Source organism: Denticeps clupeoides, chromosome 18 (genome assembly GCF_900700375.1).
Source record: "Denticeps clupeoides chromosome 18, fDenClu1.1, whole genome shotgun sequence".
NCBI classification, from domain to species: Eukaryota; Metazoa; Chordata; class Actinopteri; order Clupeiformes; family Denticipitidae; genus Denticeps; species Denticeps clupeoides.
Genome location: NC_041724.1, coordinates 1,578,945 through 1,596,081, shown reverse-complemented (window position 1 = coordinate 1,596,081; position 17,137 = coordinate 1,578,945). Strand labels below are relative to the sequence as shown.

Here is a 17,137-nt window from a genome sequence, read left to right as displayed (position 1 = left end):
TGTGAGGTAGGATGGTGCTACTCCATGTTTGGCTTTGTAGGCCAGCATCAGTATTTTGAACCTGATGGTGCAGCTACTGGGAGCCAGTGGAGGGAACGTAGCAGAGGGGCGGTGTGGAGAACTTGGGAAGGTTGAAGATCAGTCGTGCTGCTGCATTTTGCAACAGGCGACAGGCCCGGCCGCCCTCCCTTCCCTCGATGACGAGCTCTGCTGCCGTTTCTTGTCCGTTTGACTAGCGCGCTCCAGAATTAGCACTGCTGTAGCGTGGCACAGATTTATTACCCTCCTTACCCAGCAAACACTCTCTCTCTCTCACACACACACACACACACACACACACACACACAGACTCCTGCATGCACATAAACAGAGCACAGGTCGGGTGGGCGGAGGAGGCCTAAATGGAAGCGGCAGATTGGGCAGCTTGAAAGGCTTCATCTCGGAGTGGATTAAGACGGCCGGGGCGCGCATCCGTTTCCATAACGTAATCCGCTTAGCCCCCCGCGCCTCGTAATACATTTTCATATCTCTCCCATCGCTCACCAAGGTGAAATATCGCATTTGTTCGGCCCGGCTTTGGGCGCATCGCGTTGCGCTCTTATCAAATGCGGCGACGGAAGAACAGAAGAACAAAACTGTTTTTTTTTTTTTTACTAATATCGCCGAGCTCGTTTTCACCCCTCGACAGCAAGACGCCATTTTTTTATCCTTTGATTGGCTGCTGGATTACGTTGCTGGGTTTTTTGCCTTGTTTACTGTGCGGTTACCCGAATCTTTCCTGCTTAATATTTAAGTGTGGGCTTGCGCCAGAAAACCCACCGAGTTGGCGTCCTTCTCCCTGATGGCTGATGACGTTCTCATCGCAACACGATCGAAAGCTAAAGTGGATCCGACAGTTCCAAATGGGCGCCATATTTAATTTTAACGCGCGACTTAAACATCCACGCTCATGCGAATGGATTCAATTCATTAAACTTTCATTTGTAATTCAGAAGTAGACGCATGGCGAGAGACTTGGAATTTGTGAGTGAGAGATCAGCTCTCCGGGCCGAGGACGGAGAGGCCGACTGTCACCTGTAACAAGGCTGCAATAACCTGTACAGATTACTGCTCATTAGCCCACATTAGAACCGACTCAGCCCAGGATTTCAGCTTGAGGAATTCGGAAGGTCACTCTATAATTACGTCAATAAATAATAGGCTGCTAATGAAGTACTTTTGGCTAATTAGTACCTACGCTGTTTAGGTCGCCACATTTCATGCAGAAAATAAAGGACGCCAGAACTTGGTCTCAAGAAGGTATTATGATTCATACTTACATTTACATTTACAGCATTTACCAGACGCCCTTATCCAGAGCGACTTACAATCAGTTGTTACAGGGACAGTCCCCCCCTGGAGACACTCAGGGTTAAGTGTCTTGCTCAGGGACACGATGGTAGTAAGTGGGGTTTGGACCTGGGTCTTCTGGTTCACAGGCGAGTGTGTTACCCGCTAGGCTACTACCACCTTGATATTTACCATACTTGATATTTGAAGTATCTTATCATCAATGGACATAAAGATAAACAGAATGAAAAAACTTTTTGCCTGTAATATTTAGGTCTTAAAATTTAATTAACATTGACAGTCGGTTAGTATCGAAGCTCATCGAAACTGTGCGATTATTTTTGAACTGATAATCCATAAGACTATCGAGCCACAAATGCTAAATATTCCACCCTCCACCAAGAGACTCTGATTGGCTAAGATCCCGCATGTTTTATGCAGATCGCGACAAAACAATCCAAGGGCGTTTCCAAAGCTGCTGTTCCACTTCCCGCTTATTTTTTCTAAGTCCACTGGTGAAATATTGCAAAAGCGGGTTTAACTGAAAGGGGAAGCTAAATGACCGTGGGTCCTGTAGGTGAGATAACGCCTATGCTCAATGGCTGTTGTCTGGCGTAACCTTACAAGCGTGCCGCCGCGCAGCTTAGGGAGTAATGGCTTTGCATTCTGTCACCGGCGCAAACAGATATTGATGGTGGAGCCCCGGATGAAGGCCATAGGGGATCGCTTGCCTCCATTCAAGTTCAATTGTCCATTGGCCGGACTTAATGGGGTGGCTAGTCGAGGAGCAGCGGCGGCCGTAACTCATGTGTCGTCCTCACGGGGCCGAGAGATTTGTTCATTAGGGGACACGAACCAAGCCTTCAACCCGGGGGCCATGCTCTTCCATTTAGACTTGATTATTCAATACTCAGTAGGTTAGATGACAATGCAGGGGTCGGCCCTTTTATCCAAATACTTGACCTATTCACAGATCTATACATTTCATAAAGACTTTAATTAAGTCCAATCCATAATGGTTCACTCAGTGGCATTCAGCCTGCAATTACTTGCACATGCACTTGACGTGTGATGCAAGTCCTGCGAAGTTACCATGGACTGTGTAAAGGTCACCATAGAAATCAAATGAACCAATTTGCCACTGGGCATGCATGCACTGAGAGATTTAACCTACTATATTATTATTACTGCTACTATTAATAATGCATGTAAGCCTTATAGGTTAGAGTTTTTTTTGCAGAGTTTAATTTGATTGAGACTATATAGATTATGAAATTCTGAAATGTAGTGCTCCATAACGCTTTTGAGATGTGTGAATCAAATCACACAGACAATAGGACGGGTGTATGTGCATCCCGCCCGCACATCTCCATCTGAAGACGAATCACACAACACTGAACCAACTGTTGACACAGAGGAAGTCCATTTTCGCCCTACTTACCCGAGCAAGGGAGGCGGTGACTTTCCCCATACCCTCAGGGCTACAGGTAGATGTTAACTGGCACGCGACGAGGTGGGGGTCCCCTCCTGACCCATAAAAAAAGAGCTACCGCTGTCCACCACCGCCACGGGGTGGATAGCGCGGGCGTAGCCTGGTCCCTGCAAATATGAGGCGTGGGCCACGTATGAGGGTGGTTCTGTTTACTTTCACGGGCACTTGGTGGTACGTCGCAGCTTGAGAGGGCGCTAATCAGGTCACGCCTGCGTGCGAAGGCTCAGATCAAAGCCAACGTAAGAGCTCAGATGGAACAGACCAAAGACGAGATGAATCCCATGCAAAAAAAAAATTAAAAATCCCACAAATGAGAACACAATGTGCATGCGGCAGATTTTTTTGTTTCTCCCCCCCTATACTTGATGTGCAATTAGTGTACCCTAAACAGCATGCCATGCTTTTCATAAGCCATTTTCTTAATCCGTACAGCACGGAGGAAAACGATTCTCCAAAGGGAGGCAATCTCCTCAGTCTCCTACACCTCCAGTATCTGAAATAGAGCTGCCACCTTCTCCCTGCTCCCTAAACCACCTTTAATCGCCCGAGGCATTAAAGAAAGCTAATTTCCATACTAATTTATTTTTCCCCCCTCTAATTCCAGTCTGGAGCCAGGCAGGGTGACACATATCTCTTTATCCAGTGGCGGAAGGCAAATTGCATTCTGGGATGCACGTTTGGAATTTACAGTGTTAGGGATGGCACCTCGCCGCAGCGTCTTTAAACGGCGCAAGATTGGGCCCCCTCGGCGGAGCCGAGCGAGATGGAGCGCACGCTTTATTGATAATCATTGGCTGAACAGAGATGATGCTGTCATTCCCCATCAGCGGAGCTCGGCTCCGGTTATTACCGGGACGGCGTAGCTGAGCAGCCACAATCACACATCTGCGTAAACAAGCTGCGCACACAACATGAGGGCGCATGCCCTGAGCATAACACTGGATTTCGGCGGGTCTCTGAAAACGCAATAAAAGCGCTTGCTGTACGTGAATGCATTTTACAGGGGTCCATTTACAGGAAAATATCGGAATAAATGAACAAAAAGACTCATAGGAGCATCTTTCATCCTAATTAAATAGTGGGTATATATACTGTACGTGTCCAGCGGAATGTATGAAAATATACGCGCCAGTAAATTAATTATGCGTGCATGTGGACGGAAAGGGCATGGTTCCCAGATCCGGCAGGTGTGGACAATAACCTACTAACCTCCTTGCGAGACAATGCACGGTGACTATATGGACCAAAGGGGTGCAGGGCGTCCATAATAATAAGAAGACATGATCGGATTTCAAAAACCAGATGCCGCGTTCAAGAAGGAGCTTCACTCGGTCCCCTCGATGAAGGTCCCGTCCCCACACGCTGCTCCCCGGGCGCCTGTCGTGGCTGCCCACTGCTCACCGAGGGTGATGGTATTTCACAATGACAATGACCATCACTTCACAAAATCGCTTTGCACTCTGCGCTTTATGGTTCTTTTCTCTTTTCTTTAAATATTTTCTTTAACTCATTTGCACACCTTCACCCTACCAGTTACACATAATTTATGTTATAGATGTAAAAGTGTAATATTTGGTTATGTTTGCAATATTTGCATATTGGTTCATTGTACACTTGCAACATTTGCAATACTGTGGTCTGTAGCAGTCTCAAAAAGCATTTCACTGCACATCATACCGTGTATGTGACAAATAAAATTTGAATTTGAAATTTGAATTCACTTTCATCAAACGCCAGACGAGAGAAGAATGATTATGTCCATCCATGCAATAGAGGAGCATTGGAATGTGGAGCTTGTGGAGATGCTTTATGATGCACGGTGGAACAGCGTCTAGCGCTAGCGTGACTTCTGCAGTCTTTATTGCCGGGCGGATAGATAAACAAACAGTCCCTGATTGCGTCTCCCTCAAGGATCCGGCCGCCATACGCCTCAGCCCAGCCGCCACGGCGTCGGGGGGTGATGGAGTGGAGCGTTTTAAACATGCACAATCACGGCGAGAAGATCCTGCGCCGGTGCAGCCCAGTGGCGCATTATTAAAATCAATAAACACATGGGACTCCGCTCGGAGGCTGCCGTCATTAATAAGCGCGGCGTACAGATGGCGGACAGACAAGAGTGGACACCGCAGATCGGGTGGCCACCGGCGGGCTGAGAACGAGGCTTCGATCGGCGCCGCGTAATGTATTCCGAATGAGAGGGAATGCGCAAGGCACATTCCAATAACGGACCTGGCGAGCAATCGCGGTAATTACCGGCCGAAGGACTGACCGGGGTATCATTAGACGGCGAGAAGCGGAACGGTCCATCACGCCGGCCCGCATAAAGCCTTTATGGCCGTTATATACTGTCCGCATATCCATCAGCCATCAATATCGCAGGTTAAACAGCGTGTCTCTTTCGAAGTGAATAAATACCGCAGCGCACCCCCGGCCCCGAGGCCGTAAAAGCCAGGTCGCCACCCGCAGGAGGCTAAGAAGCGCTTTATATTGCGACTATGCATCACCACAACTCCATTACCTCTGGATGCCACGCGTGGCAGGCCTGAGTGGCTCAGAGGGGTTTGGATTCAGACGCCCAGTTCGGGCAGCAACAGCTGTTCACGAAGGACATTAATGGGGAGATTAAAAAAGTGAAGTTGAAACACAGCACAGCACACGGTGAAACGCGGCCTCTGTATTTAGTGTGTGGGGACGGGACCTTCATCGAGGGGACCTTAGTGACACCTTGGCGGATCGGGATTTGAACCGGCGACCTTCTGATTATGGGTCCATTTCCTCTACCGCTAGGCCACCACTGCCAGACACACTCACACCAATTGACAATTCAGAGTCACCAACTCACCTTGTCTACATGCCAGTGCAAAGGCAGTGGTGGCCTAGCGGGGGCAGTGGTGGCCTAGCGGTTAAGGAAGTCCCAATCCGCCAAGGTGCCACTGAGGTGCCACTGAGCAAAGCACCGTCCCCACACACTGCTCCCCGGGTGCCTGTCATGGCCGCCCACTGCTCACCAAGGGCGATGGTTAAATGCAGAGGACAAATTTCACTGTGTGCACCGTGTGCCGTGCTGCTCTGTATCACAAGTCACAGTCACTTACATTTACATTTACATTTACAGCATTTATCAGACGCCCTTATCCAGAGCGACTTACAATCAGTAGTTACAGGGACAGTCTCCCTGGAGCAACTTAGGGTTAAGTGTCTTGCTCAGGGACACAATGGTAGTAAGTGGGATTCGAACCCGGGTCTTCTGGTACATAGGCGAGTGTTTTACCCACTAGGCTATTACCATCACTTCACTTCACCATTGGATGAGTAGGGAAACCGGAGAGCCCAGAGGAAACCCGCGCCAACATGGGGCATATAGCTGTTTCTGGCGGCCTGTCTTAATTCTAGTTTTACGCGAGTCTTTGTGTCAAGCTGCCATTTTAGACTTTATTAGTCTTAGTCACATCCAGACTCATTTTAGTCTTGTCAAGTTTCCGTCGACTACAAGTCTGAGCATTTTAGTCTTATTTTAGTCAAAATCATCCGAGGTTATTTTAGTCTAATTTTGGTCAATGAAAATTATATTTTACTCTCTTTTTTTTTTAAGAATATAATTCTATTTAACTCAGCCAACATAGTAGTACGAAGTAGAACAGACAAAAAGAACATTTTCTTTTAGTCAAACCAATTTCTTAATTAAAACAAGGTTGTTTTATAAAATATATAATTTTTACCGTGCAGAACATCCATTCCAGACACGGAAGATGCTCTGATTGGTTCCATTTCTTTTCAACACACGTTCTGTTTTCTTTTCCACTTCCTGGTAGAGAAAGTGCATCCGGAGATCCCTCCGTCATTTTCTCCCAGCATCCCGCTCGCCCGCTGTTCTGAAATCTATATCGTGCCACGAATGCGTCATCTGTGCGAACAGATGAGAGACGCAGGAAACTGAAATTCTGCCTAATATATGAACTAGTTATGGTAGTCGTCACATTACGAGCATTTCCTTTACGTATGGTCGTAAAGGTTTCCTTGACGAAGACAACACTAACAGGGAAAAGGCCCGAGACGGGGTTTTCAGATCGACTGTAAAGAGAAACTTCCCGGCTGCCTGTGTCTGAGGAAAAAGAGAAGAAATATCATCAGGGGAGCCGGGGTGGGCACCTTGTACGTCGCTCTGGATTCCGGTTGAGGGCGTCTGTAATGTAAGAATGTAAAAACATCGCAACATCTCGCATGTGTTTGCGTGGAGTTGGCAAGTTCTCCAGAACTTTCCAAGCGAGGCGCAGATCTTACTTTGTTTTAGAGGTCATCTGATCTCGCTCTGGTCTTTTTTTTTTGCCCCCTTCCAGTGACTTAGCACAGGAGTGAAAATTGAAATCTAAAGTAAAGTGAAGTGATTGTCACATGTGATACACAGCAGCACAGCACACAGTGAAATTTGTCCTCTGCATTTAACCATCACCCTTGGTGAGCAGTGGGCACCATGACAGGCGCCCGGGGAGCAGTGTGTGGGGACGGTGCTTTGCTCAGTGGCACCTCAGTGGCACCTTGGCGGATCGGGATTCGAACCGACAACCTTCTGATTACGGGGCCGCTTCCTTAACCGCTAGGCCACCACTGCCCCCTAATCTGGGCGTAAACATTCCTTTACACCCCCGTATGTGATCGTGCCGCTGCCTTCGTTCGCTGACAGAACAACGTTCTCCGTGCAGCCACCACGGCCCGGTGCAATAACAACTGCACTCTATTCTTCCGGGGCAGCAAGGCTTTCTAATTGCCTTTAATTATTTTCTGTTAATTGGGAAAATATCTCCCGAATTTGGCACCAATAAAAACAGGAGAAACTCCGTATGGCAACTGAGGGGCTGGACGCGTGAAAAATTGTATTCGTGCCTGTTCACGCCGCTTTAAAGCGAATAAATAAAGTAAATTTCCATTAGTCTGATTTACATAAATGGTATATTGAACAATTTCAGCTCAATGACGACCAAAGATTTACGCAGCTTCAGCAGTTGTGGCCTAGCGGTTAAGGAAGTGGCCCCGTAATCAGAAGGTTGCCGGTTCGAATCCCGAGACGCCAAGGTGCCACCGAGGACCCACTGAGCAAAGTCACCATCCCCACACACTGCTCCCCAGACGCCGGTCATGGCTGCCCACTGCTCACCAAGGGTGATGGGTTAAATGCAGAGGACACATTTCACTGTGTGCACCGTGTGCTGTGCTGCTGTGTATCACAAGTGACAATCACTTCACTTTACTCATGTGACCTGGCATCCAAATCAGCCCGAGTGCAAAGCAAAGGACTTCCGCGGCGTTCCGGCTGCTGTTTTATACCACCAATCACAGGAGCGGAGAGGGAGAACACGCCTTCACGTCGCTCTAATCAACGCGTCAGTGGACCGAGGACAGGACCTTCTGGAGAATTGGTTTCTGGGAAGGCTCCATGGATGAAGAGAAGGTCGTCCTCCTGCAGACACGGCCACAACTCCCAAGATTGTTCCCAAGAGTGGCTCAGAGGGGTTTGGATTCAGACGCCCAGTTCGGGCAGCAACAGCTGTTCACGAAGGACATTAATGGGGAGATTAAAAAAGTGAAGTTGAAACACAGCACAGCACACGGTGAAACGCGGCCTCTGTATTTAGTGTGTGGGGACGGGACCTTCATCGAGGGGACCTTAGTGACACCTTGGCGGATCGGGATTTGAACCGGCGACCTTCTGATTATGGGTCCATTTCCTCTACCGCTAGGCCACCACTGCCAGACACACTCACACCAATTGACAATTCAGAGTCACCAACTCACCTTGTCTACATGCCAGTGCAAAGGCAGTGGTGGCCTAGCGGGGGCAGTGGTGGCCTAGCGGTTAAGGAAGTCCCAATCCGCCAAGGTGCCACTGAGGTGCCACTGAGCAAAGCACCGTCCCCACACACTGCTCCCCGGGTGCCTGTCATGGCCGCCCACTGCTCACCAAGGGCGATGGTTAAATGCAGAGGACAAATTTCACTGTGTGCACCGTGTGCCGTGCTGCTCTGTATCACAAGTCACAGTCACTTACATTTACATTTACATTTACAGCATTTATCAGACGCCCTTATCCAGAGCGACTTACAATCAGTAGTTACAGGGACAGTCTCCCTGGAGCAACTTAGGGTTAAGTGTCTTGCTCAGGGACACAATGGTAGTAAGTGGGATTCGAACCCGGGTCTTCTGGTACATAGGCGAGTGTTTTACCCACTAGGCTATTACCATCACTTCACTTCACCATTGGATGAGTAGGGAAACCGGAGAGCCCAGAGGAAACCCGCGCCAACATGGGGCATATAGCTGTTTCTGGCGGCCTGTCTTAATTCTAGTTTTACGCGAGTCTTTGTGTCAAGCTGCCATTTTAGACTTTATTAGTCTTAGTCACATCCAGACTCATTTTAGTCTTGTCAAGTTTCCGTCGACTACAAGTCTGAGCATTTTAGTCTTATTTTAGTCAAAATCATCCGAGGTTATTTTAGTCTAATTTTGGTCAATGAAAATTATATTTTACTCTCTTTTTTTTTTAAGAATATAATTCTATTTAACTCAGCCAACATAGTAGTACGAAGTAGAACAGACAAAAAGAACATTTTCTTTTAGTCAAACCAATTTCTTAATTAAAACAAGGTTGTTTTATAAAATATATAATTTTTACCGTGCAGAACATCCATTCCAGACACGGAAGATGCTCTGATTGGTTCCATTTCTTTTCAACACACGTTCTGTTTTCTTTTCCACTTCCTGGTAGAGAAAGTGCATCCGGAGATCCCTCCGTCATTTTCTCCCAGCATCCCGCTCGCCCGCTGTTCTGAAATCTATATCGTGCCACGAATGCGTCATCTGTGCGAACAGATGAGAGACGCAGGAAACTGAAATTCTGCCTAATATATGAACTAGTTATGGTAGTCGTCACATTACGAGCATTTCCTTTACGTATGGTCGTAAAGGTTTCCTTGACGAAGACAACACTAACAGGGAAAAGGCCCGAGACGGGGTTTTCAGATCGACTGTAAAGAGAAACTTCCCGGCTGCCTGTGTCTGAGGAAAAAGAGAAGAAATATCATCAGGGGAGCCGGGGTGGGCACCTTGTACGTCGCTCTGGATTCCGGTTGAGGGCGTCTGTAATGTAAGAATGTAAAAACATCGCAACATCTCGCATGTGTTTGCGTGGAGTTGGCAAGTTCTCCAGAACTTTCCAAGCGAGGCGCAGATCTTACTTTGTTTTAGAGGTCATCTGATCTCGCTCTGGTCTTTTTTTTTTGCCCCCCTTCCAGTGACTTAGCACAGGAGTGAAAATTGAAATCTAAAGTAAAGTGAAGTGATTGTCACATGTGATACACAGCAGCACAGCACACAGTGAAATTTGTCCTCTGCATTTAACCATCACCCTTGGTGAGCAGTGGGCACCATGACAGGCGCCCGGGGAGCAGTGTGTGGGGACGGTGCTTTGCTCAGTGGCACCTCAGTGGCACCTTGGCGGATCGGGATTCGAACCGACAACCTTCTGATTACGGGGCCGCTTCCTTAACCGCTAGGCCACCACTGCCCCCTAATCTGGGCGTAAACATTCCTTTACACCCCCGTATGTGATCGTGCCGCTGCCTTCGTTCGCTGACAGAACAACGTTCTCCGTGCAGCCACCACGGCCCGGTGCAATAACAACTGCACTCTATTCTTCCGGGGCAGCAAGGCTTTCTAATTGCCTTTAATTATTTTCTGTTAATTGGGAAAATATCTCCCGAATTTGGCACCAATAAAAACAGGAGAAACTCCGTATGGCAACTGAGGGGCTGGACGCGTGAAAAATTGTATTCGTGCCTGTTCACGCCGCTTTAAAGCGAATAAATAAAGTAAATTTCCATTAGTCTGATTTACATAAATGGTATATTGAACAATTTCAGCTCAATGACGACCAAAGATTTACGCAGCTTCAGCAGTTGTGGCCTAGCGGTTAAGGAAGTGGCCCCGTAATCAGAAGGTTGCCGGTTCGAATCCCGAGACGCCAAGGTGCCACCGAGGACCCACTGAGCAAAGTCACCATCCCCACACACTGCTCCCCAGACGCCGGTCATGGCTGCCCACTGCTCACCAAGGGTGATGGGTTAAATGCAGAGGACACATTTCACTGTGTGCACCGTGTGCTGTGCTGCTGTGTATCACAAGTGACAATCACTTCACTTTACTCATGTGACCTGGCATCCAAATCAGCCCGAGTGCAAAGCAAAGGACTTCCGCGGCGTTCCGGCTGCTGTTTTATACCACCAATCACAGGAGCGGAGAGGGAGAACACGCCTTCACGTCGCTCTAATCAACGCGTCAGTGGACCGAGGACAGGACCTTCTGGAGAATTGGTTTCTGGGAAGGCTCCATGGATGAAGAGAAGGTCGTCCTCCTGCAGACACGGCCACAACTCCCAAGATTGTTTGCCTTCGATGCTGACTTGTCTGATTAAGACCACGATGGCTCGCCGCAAAAAACGACCCGAGCCACGATGGTGGGGTGGTAGTAGCGTAGCAGGTAACACACTCGCCTATGAACCAGAAGACCCAGGTTCAAACCCCACTTACTACCATCGTGTCCCTCAGCAAGACACTTAACCCTGAATGTCTCCAGGTGGGGGACCATCCCTGCCACCACTGTCGCTCTGGATAAGGGCGTCCGGCAAATGCCGTATTCCAAAGAGGCCGAGACCTGGCGTCCTGAATCCGGTAAGCCAAGTTCAGGAGTTGTAGGAGAGCGAAGGGCCTCATGAAGGAAAGGAATGTTTTACATTTACGGCATTTACCGGACGCCCCTTATCCAGAGCGCCTTACAATCAGTAGTTACAGGGACAGTCCCCCCCCTGGAGACACTCAGGGTTAAGTGTCTTGCTCAGGGACACAATGGTAGTAAGTGGGATTTGAACCTGGGTCTTCATGTTCACAGCCGAGTGTGGTAGAATGTGACTTTTTTTTCTGCGCCGTTCCTACCGAAAATGAAAGAAATAAAACTGTGTGCTCAGGCTGAAACGTGCAACAGAGAGTCTCCCTTCTGGATGCTGTACCTTTAAGACGCCTTGGTTGGCAGACCTGGTGCCAGATATAGAAAAGGGCTGAATTCAGCGATCGCTGTAGCAACAGCAGCACGCGTTCCAATCTAGAAAAATAAGCAGTTTTTTTTTTTTAAATCCCAGATACCGGGTCTGCTCTATATCCCCCCTCGGCCCGAAACTTCAAAGCATTTCTGTCTCCTCAGTCTTTATTATTATTTTTTTCCCCCTCAGCTGGCTGACGCAGGGACCATTTCCTCCTCTCTGTCCCCACAATGCTGAGTGCACCGCGCCTTTGATGGTCATTTCTCCTCCATTAAAACGAATGGGACCGAGGTGGAATTTTAGCCCCATTCATATGCACCACTTACTGCTGCAAGATCAAAAACCTCCTCCGAGGGAGAGCAAATGGCAGAACATGACTGCGCCAGGCCCCTTTTTTATTACTATCATGCGATCTGTGTGTGGCCTGGAAATATATATCAATGATAAATAAATGTAAGGGGTTCTAAAGTTGTCCCTTCGTCAGGACAGTAGTCAGAAATGAATCACTGTTGATATCCAGCCATATTCACTAGAACCATCGTGAATACAATCACAACCAGCCCTGATTCTGGGAAATTATTACGTGTTTATGATGGTCCTCCCACCATGTCTCGTTTACTGAAAATCTGACTTTTTAATACATATTCGACATCGAAGATGGTTCCGTGGGGGCTCCGCGTCTGCGGACGGGGCGCTTTTTGGACACTAGGTGTCACCCTTGTGACTCGAAAGCCCTCCTACCCGCGACATGATGCAGCCATTGTCATGTGAACCTGTGGAGCTGCGTGTGTGTGTGGACTTCCACGCATCCCTCGGTCTGTGAGCAGGGGAGGGAGAGACTGGAACGCCGCGACGGACCGGTGCGTCATGACGCGTTCACGTCACGCACGTCTTCCAAATGCCAGGCCGGGCACAGTACGCGGCGCGACGTCACCCCGAAACCGCGCAACATGTCGCCTTGATATCGACGCCCGGAGGCGGACAACTTTGCACGGGAATATCTGCTCATCACTCGGCCATCCAATCACCGCGTCGTGATGTCGTTATCGACTCTCTCTCTCTCTCTCTCTCTCTCTCTCTCTCTCCTTTACCCCGCCCATCCTGGAGATTACAGTACAGGGACGGAGAGAATTAAAAAAAGAAAAGAAATAAAACGCGTACGCGCAATAATAATAATAAGACGTCGCGGAGAAACGCGCTCGGATCCCGGGCGCGCAACCCGAGCGCCGCCGACTTGGCCGAGTTTCGCAGGCCCCGCCCACCGGCGAAGGGCGGCCCGTGATTGGCCGGGGGGCGTGGCGGTCCGGGCGCCGTGCGGCGAGCGCTGGTCTGTGCGCTCGGCAGTGTGCGGTGAAGACGCGCTGCGCACCGGCCGCCCGTCGCCGGCCCGGATATTCCTTTTTTATTATTATTATTATCCTTATTCATGTATACATGTCTATATGTATAGACATATATATATATGACGTGGTGACGTCGGAGAAAAAAAAATAATCTTACGTTACGTCCGAAGAGCTCCAGTTTGCGGACTTTCTTTCCAGGGGGAAGCGCGAATGAAAATTTTTCCCCTCTTCTGGCCTGGAAATAACGGCGGCGGGCCGGAGAAAAACGAACTTGACTGACGCTGCGCGTCGAGAGAACCGGCGGGCGTCTTCGGCCGCGAAGCCACTTTTTTTTTTCTTGCGGTATTTTAATTTTTTTACTATACATATTTTTTTTTTCTCGCCCACCGTGGATTCTCTACCTTCCCCGGATATTCGGAGATCGACGGGCAGAAGATCGGTCCAACTTCGGCGGACGGAGCTCTGAAAGCTGTCCGCTTTTTTTCATTCGTTTTTTTTCGATGATCGTCATTTTGGATGTTTTTTTATTATTTTTTTTCCTGGTTCGCGTCGTGACCCTCGGACCCGTCCAGCGGAATGTATTGATCGGACAATTCGTCGAGGATTTGCCGTAGCGGCTTCGAAACGGTCGTTCGTGAGCCGACGCGCGCAACATCTTTACGCACAGAAATCCGACGCGGAATGTGCGCTCGGGTCCACGCGTCTCTTCTCCTGTAAAACGCACCCCGCGATCCGACGTGCGCGGCGGCGGGATGGATCGGCGCGGAGCGGCTCGGCTGTAGGTTCGGCGCGCGTCGTGAGCGGCACATCCTTTACGCGCGTAATTCCCTGGACTCATCTCGGGAGAAGCGGGGCCGTCAACAGGTTCGCCGGGGAGATGGATGTAGTCCCCGCGCTGGTGCTCCTGCTCCTGCTGTGCTGGGGCGGCGTGCGCGCCGTCATCAACCTGCAGTACTCGGTGAAGGAGGAGCAGGCGGCGTACACCAAGATCGCCAACCTCACCCAGGTGTTCGTCGACCAGAAGTTCGTGGGGGAGAACCAGTCCGTCTCCTTCCGCATCATCTCCAGCTCGGAGCCCCGCTGGGTGGAGATCGACAACATGGGCGTGCTGAAGACCAAGCAGAAGATCGACCGGGACGTGGTCTGCCGGCACACGCCGAAGTGCGTGGTGTCCCTGGAGACGATGTCCAACACCATGACCATCTGCGTGATCAAGATCGAGATCGAGGACCTGAACGACAACGCGCCGCGCTTCCCCACCGACCACATCGACCTGGAGATCTCGGAGAACGCGGACCCGGGGACGCGCTTCCCCCTGGAGGGTGCCAGCGACCCGGACTCGGGCAGCTTCGGGGTGCAGACCTACAGCATCACCCAGAACGACCTGTTCGGCCTGGAGATCAAGACCCGCGGTGACGGCTCCAAGTTCGCCGAGCTGGTGGTGGAGAAGCCGCTGGACCGCGAGATCCAGTCCCGCTACGACTACACCATCACGGCCGAGGACGGCGGAGACCCGCCCAAGTCCGGCAGGGTGAAGCTCAACATCAAAATCATCGACTCCAACGACAACAACCCGGTGTTCGACGAGCCGGTGTACACGGTGGGCGTGATGGAGAACTCGCCAGGCAACACCGTGGTGATCGACCTGAACGCCACCGACCCGGACGAAGGCACCAACGGTGAGGTGCGCTACTCCTTCAACAGCTACGTGAGCGACAAGACGCGGGAGGCGTTCAAAATCGACCCCAAGACCGGCGTGATCACCGTCAGCGGCGTGCTGGACTTCGAGACCACCAACGTGTACGAGATCGACGTGCAGGCCAAGGACCTCGGACCCAACTCGGTGCCGGCGCACTGCAAGGTGAACGTGAACGTGCTGGACGCCAACGACAACGTGCCGGTCATCAGCCTGCTGCCGGTGAGCAGCGAGATCGTGGAGGTCAGCGAGAACGCGGCGTCCGGCTACGTCATCGCGCTGGTGCGCGTCCTGGACAAGGACTCGGGCCTGAACGGCAAGGTCAAGTGCAGGCTGCTGGGCAACGTGCCCTTCCGGCTGCAGGAGTACGAGACCTTCTCCACCATCCTGGTGGACGGGAAGCTGGACCGCGAGGAGCGCGACCGCTACAACCTGACCATCCAGGCGGAGGACGGGGGCTTCCCCTCGCTGAAGACCACCAAGTCCTTCGCGGTGAAGATCAAGGACGAGAACGACAACCCGCCGCACTTCTCCAAGCCGCACTACCAGACCATGGTGCTGGAGAACAACACCCCCGGCATGCACCTGTTCACGGTGACGGCCCGCGACCCCGACATGGGCCTAAACGGCTCCGTCACCTACTCCATCATCGACAAGAACGTGCTGGACATGTCCATCTCCTCCTACGTGCAGGTGGGGCCCAACTCCGGGGAGATCTACGCGCAGAGGTCCTTCGACCACGAGATGACCAGGACGTTCGAGTTCAACGTCATGGCCAAGGACCAGGGCCAGCCCGCGCTGACCAGCACCGCCACCGTCCGGATCGTGGTGCTGGACGCCAACGACAACATCCCCTACATCACCACCCCGCGCCTGGTCAACGGCACCGCCGAGGTGTCCATCCCGCGCAACGCGGGCGTGGGCTACCTGGTGACGCAGGTGCGCGCCGACGACTACGACGAGGGCGAGAACGGCCGGCTGACCTACTCCATCACCGAGGGCGACCGCGGCTTCTTCGAGATCGACGAGCTGAACGGCGAGATCCGCACCACCACCACCTTCCTGGAGAAGGTCAAGACCACGTACGAGATCACGGTGATGACGCACGACCACGGCAAGACCGCGCTCTCCGCCTCCGCCTACATCGTGGTGTACGTGTCGCCCGACCTGAACGCGCAGGACCAGATCGGCCCCGTCAACCTGTCCCTCATCTTCATCATCGCCCTGGGCTCCATCGCGGCCATCCTCTTCGTCACCATGATCTTCGTGGCGGTGAAGTGCAAGCGGGACAACAAGGAGATCCGGACTTACAACTGCAGGTACCCCAAAAAAGCCGCCTTGCCGTGCATGATCCAGCCGCAGTGTGCGTGTGTGTGTGTGTGTGTGTGCACGTTGCTCTCTGTGGTCTCGCCTCGTGCGCATGCCGTGTCGTAGGTTTCTTTAGGTCCGACAGTGAGGCTGATTTTATATAAAATTATATTAATTACAAACATCACCATGATTATTTATTTATTTATTTATTTATTTTTACATTTTGTTAACTGGAAATTTTAACCTACAAGCCATTAAAAATGAGGATTTTGGTGAGATTAAGAGTAAGAGAGGGTTAGTTCTATAGAATTATAAAATCAGCATGTCTAAACATCAATCAATTTTTTTTTGCATTCGTACTACGTGTGTGATACGTGTGTGATACGTGTGTGTGTGTGTGTGTGTGCGTGTGTGTGTGGGAGGAGTGTGTTCGCCTGGTTTTATCTTCCCAATACATAAGTGGCTCACCCCACCATCGACCCCTCCATAATCACATGAATTACAGTTATGAGAAGGTTATGAGGAGCCTCGGAATAGCTCGCGTGGAACGGCGCTTCGAAGGCCGCGGCCCGGGGGCTGGGGGTTGGTGGGGAAGGTGGTTCCGTTTCTGCCAGCGCACGATCCTGATCGACAGAACCCGGTTTGCATCGACCGCGGGCCTTCTGAGGAACGTCCATCTCCTAAAGATGCTCCTCTGCGGCGACTTGGCCGATGGCGCCGCGCCGCTACTGTACCTTACGTCACGTCCAGTGCACTTCATATTCCACATTTCCTCACACCAGATACATATAAATATATACTACAGCAACTGCATAATATTTTAATCTAACACAATAAAAAGCTTTTTTTTTTTTTTATCGATCTGCAACGCGCCGATTCCC

General features: G+C 50.6%; 1 protein-coding gene across 2 annotated transcripts in view; it reads left to right on the top strand.

Annotated features, from left to right (window-relative positions):
- The first annotated feature begins 13,040 nt into the window (after positions 1-13,040).
- Positions 13,041-17,137, top strand: part of LOC114768318 (protocadherin-19-like) — a 44,712-nt gene continuing 40,615 nt past the window's right edge. Inside the window, exon 1 of one of the 2 annotated variants that reach the window (XM_028960533.1) lies at positions 13,041-16,264. In XM_028960533.1, coding sequence (XP_028816366.1) covers positions 14,127-16,264 — 2,138 coding nt within the window. In that variant the 5' untranslated portion in view covers positions 13,041-14,126. The remainder of the gene's footprint in view (positions 16,265-17,137) is intronic. The other variant, XM_028960532.1, reaches the window with a different exon arrangement.